The sequence below is a fragment of the Protobothrops mucrosquamatus genome, unplaced genomic scaffold (assembly GCF_001527695.2).
Source record: "Protobothrops mucrosquamatus isolate PMUCROS unplaced genomic scaffold, P.Mucros_1.0 scaffold4136, whole genome shotgun sequence".
Taxonomy (NCBI): Eukaryota; Metazoa; Chordata; class Lepidosauria; order Squamata; family Viperidae; genus Protobothrops; species Protobothrops mucrosquamatus.
This window is the reverse complement of record NW_015390064.1, coordinates 42,031-45,829: the sequence shown is the minus strand read 5'-3', so window position 1 is coordinate 45,829 and position 3,799 is coordinate 42,031. Positions and strand designations below refer to the sequence as shown.

At 56.2% G+C, this 3,799-nt stretch overlaps 1 protein-coding gene across 1 annotated transcript in view; it reads right to left on the bottom strand.

The window, feature by feature from the left end:
* Window positions 1-1,793: 1,793 nt before the first annotated feature.
* Window positions 1,794-3,799, bottom strand: part of LOC107298622 (tigger transposable element-derived protein 3-like) — a 3,019-nt gene continuing 1,013 nt past the window's right edge. Inside the window, exon 2 of the mRNA XM_015828000.1 lies at window positions 1,794-3,796. Within this exon, the coding sequence (XP_015683486.1) occupies window positions 1,794-3,796 (2,003 nt within the window). The remainder of the gene's footprint in view (window positions 3,797-3,799) is intronic.

Sequence of the window (3,799 nt, the reverse complement as noted above, 5' to 3'; positions counted from 1 at the left end):
GATATAGACAAATTATTAGACAATAGATGGATTAGATAGATAGATATAGATAGATAGATGATAGACATAGACATAGATAATAAATTAGACAAGAGATAGAGATAGATGATAGATGATATACAGACAACAGATAGAGATATACATAGATATAGACATACAGATGATAAATTAGACAACAGATGTAGATACAGATATAGATACAGACATAGACACAGATAGATGATAAATTAGACAACAGATGTAGATAGATAGATAGATAGATAGATAGATAGATAGATAGATAGATAGATAGATAGATAGATAGATAGATAGATAGATAGATAGATAGATATAGACAGACAAACAGACATAATAGAGATTAATGGATGACATAGATATGGATGGATGATAATCAATATGATGGATGAACAAGAGAGAGATGATAGATGTCAGTACAGATAGATAAAAAAAATCTTTTGTATGGTGGTTGTGAGGCTGTGAAGCAAACGACGCACGACTGAGGGTGCCCCAGAAGTCCCGCCATTATTACTCTGATGCAGAATGTGATGCTGTCCTTGTGTCTACCTGGGCAAAGCAACACACAGATCTCCATAACAAACACACGACAAACATCGGTCTTTGAACACTTTATTGGCATCCCGGCAGAGAAGTCCTTCAGAGCGAGCCTGGGGGGGGGGGGTCTAAACATCCTCCTACACCCTTCCCTCTTATTCTTTAAAAACCAGGGGGATTCTGGGAAACTCTAAAACTTTCTCTCTCCAAGCTGCTGTTGTCCCCGACGTAGCTTCTGGGCTTCGCGTTGTGGTCTTCTCCGACGAGGGGGTGGTCTGCTCCATGGCTGGTGACCAAGGAGGGCTTGAAGTGGAAGACCCCCCCCAGGAGGTTGAGGTCCCGCAGAAATTCCCCAGGGAAGTGGGCTAATGTCCGCGGCTGCTGTGGGTCCCTCTTGGGGAAGAGTCTTAAGCCTGGTCACGGCATCCGTCAGGACGCCAGAAGAAGACCCCCTGTTCGGGCACCGTGACACTTAACGTCCCCTTTCCCCAACCGTTAAGCCTTCTCCGTGGTCCGCCCAACATCATTGATCCTCTATAGATAGATGTACGTTCCCGTACAGGCCGAGGGACTGATATTACGTCTCCTACTGATCTACGGTGTCCCGTACAAGTCAGAGGACAAGGCCCCTCGCCCCGCGCGCGGGTGGGATGCAGAGGCTGTCCTTTGCACCCATCGCACGGGAGCGACTCCCCTCGATTGCCTGTGTGGGCGTGTCCTGGTTTGGCCCCTCCCCCTGGGAACCCCCAGGGCTTTCTCTTATCCACACGCGGCAATCCGCGGCGGCCTTCTCACTTTTGCTAAACGTGTACTCAACCGCTATCGGAGAGACAGGTTCCCAGGCAAAGTCGTGGTTTAAAGGTCACAATTGGACACACACACACACAACGTGGCGTGTAATCCAAAGCCGGGCCAGGGGTCAAAAGGAAACCGGGTTGCCCATCGCTCCCTCCCCAGGTTCTCCGCGAGAAGAATTTGTGGACAGCTAGGTCCATAAAACTTTCCCACTCCCTCGTTTGTCACGGCTACTCTGTAGTTCTTCTCTGCATGCTTCTAATTCTCCGGAGGAAAACGGCAGGATTCTCACTCGATGCTACGTTGCCAAAACTACTTGGAGACTGTACAGGGTGTCCAGAAGCCCCCCTCCCCGAAAAAACAAACAAACCACACGTCGGTGGATTTCTGGACAGCCGTTTCAGGGATCCGGAGTGGTCCACCGGTTCCAGGGCTACGGTGAAGAATCAATCTTGGCAAGATCTCCCTTTGGCTAACTGCATGTCGGAGAGAGCCAGGGCGTGGATCAGATCCTCCAGCTGGTAGAAGGTCTGGAAGATGTTGGGCGACACGGCGTGGCACTCCAGGTAGCGCCGCAGCTTTGCCAAGCTGTCCACGACGTCCGGCTTGGAGGGACAGGAGAAGAGAGACGGTTCCTCCTTCTCCTCCTCTTCCTCCTCCTCCCCTTCTCCTCTTGCCGAGTTGGGTTCTTGCTCCTGAGGGGTCTCCCTGGTCGGGTCCACGCCCTCCTGGTCTCCGAAGCACTCCAGCCCTTCGTCCATCAAAACGAACTGCTCAAATTGGTCTTGGTCCTTGCAGCCCAGAGCTCGGACCACTTCCAATGGCGGGGTAAGTAGACGGGGGTTCGCGCTGAACCCGGCCGCTTTGAAAGAGTTGGCGATGGTTTGAGGGCAGACCTCGGACCAGGCTTGGACCACCAGGTGGACGGCATCCAGGAGGGTGAGGAACTGGGAGAGCGGGCCCGTGGAGGGGCTGGAGGCTTTGCCGTGGTCCTTGACCAAGAGGTGGGTCAACATCCTTCTCCGATAGTGGCACTTGAAATTCTGGACCACCCCTTGCTCCAGGGGAGGCAGCCAGGCGACGTGAGGCGGCATGAAGACCATCTGGACGTTGGAGAGCTCGGCGTAGGGGTGGGCGCCGCACTGCGTCACAAAGAGGGCCACGCGCCTCTCCTGCTGCTTCACCTCCTCGTTGAACCTCTGCAGCCACTCGGAAAAGATGGCCGGGGTCATCCAGGCCCGGTTTTGAACCCGGTAGGTGGCAGAAGACAATCCCCGAAGGCCGGCAAACGGCCGGGCGGCCTTGCCCACTATCAGCACGTCCCTCTTATCCGAGCCGTCCATGTTGGCGCACAGCAAGATGGTCAGCTGGTCCTGGCCTTCGCCGCCGCTCCGGGACGCCAGGTCGTCAGGGGTGGCCCGAAACAGCATCCCCGTCTCCCCGCAAGCATAGACGTTGGGAAGGTCGTAGTGGCTGAGGATACACGGCAGCGTCGTACTTTCCCAGCGACTTTCGTCTTCGTCGTCGTCCTCCTCCAGCACTTCCCGGTTCCATTTCTCCGGAAGGGCCCTCCGGGAGCTCATTTTGGGCTTGGCCGGGGAGCCGTTCGGCCACGGAAGGGTGGTCTCCAAGCCGGCTTCTCCCCCTCCGAAGGCGATTTTCTCTTGCCAAAGTCTCCCCTCCGCCGGGAACGGGTGTCCGCAGCTGCGTTCGAACCACTGCAGGAACGTTCGGTCGCCGCCGGGCGGAGCTCTGTCCTCCAGCTTGCGTTTGCGAGTCGGGTTGGGGTTTTTACCCCACTCGGTCAGGATGCGCTCCTTGTTCTTGATGATACGGCAAATTTGGGGCTGGGAGACCCCGAAGCGCTTGGCCAGTTCGCTCTGTGAGACCTTGGGCCCTTCCAGCATCTCCAGAACGCGGACCTTCTCCTGCAGAGAGAGTTCTTTACGCTCCTTGCGCTGCACCCCGGCTTCGTTGCTGAGGGCCGGCCCCTTCTTCCGGCTGCCGGAAGGGGCGAAGGGGTGTCCGGCGGCACAGCCCCCCTGTCCGGCCGCCAGCGCCATGTGCTCCATGAAGCTGCGCCCGCAGTCGCCGCAGATGTAGGAGTTCTGCCCGGCGTGGTGCTTGGCCTGGTGGGCTTCCAGCTCGGATTTCTGGCCGAAGTTCTTCCCGCATTCCAGGCACCAGTGGGAGGTCTCCCCCAAGGGGGGTCTGCAGGCCCGAATTAAAGGGTTCACCCTGTAGTCCAGGAGCACGACCTCCTCGCTGGCGGCCCCGGGTCCCACCAGCTGCAGGGGCTCGGCGCCGCTCAGCTTTTGGACGATCTGGTGGAGCCCGTTGGTGGCACATTTCGAAGCGCTGGCGGCCGCCAGCCGGCTAAGCTGCGCCTCCAGTCCTTCCTCTTCCTCCTCTTCCTCCTGTTTGATAATGGTGGGGTGCCAGCTCTCTTCTG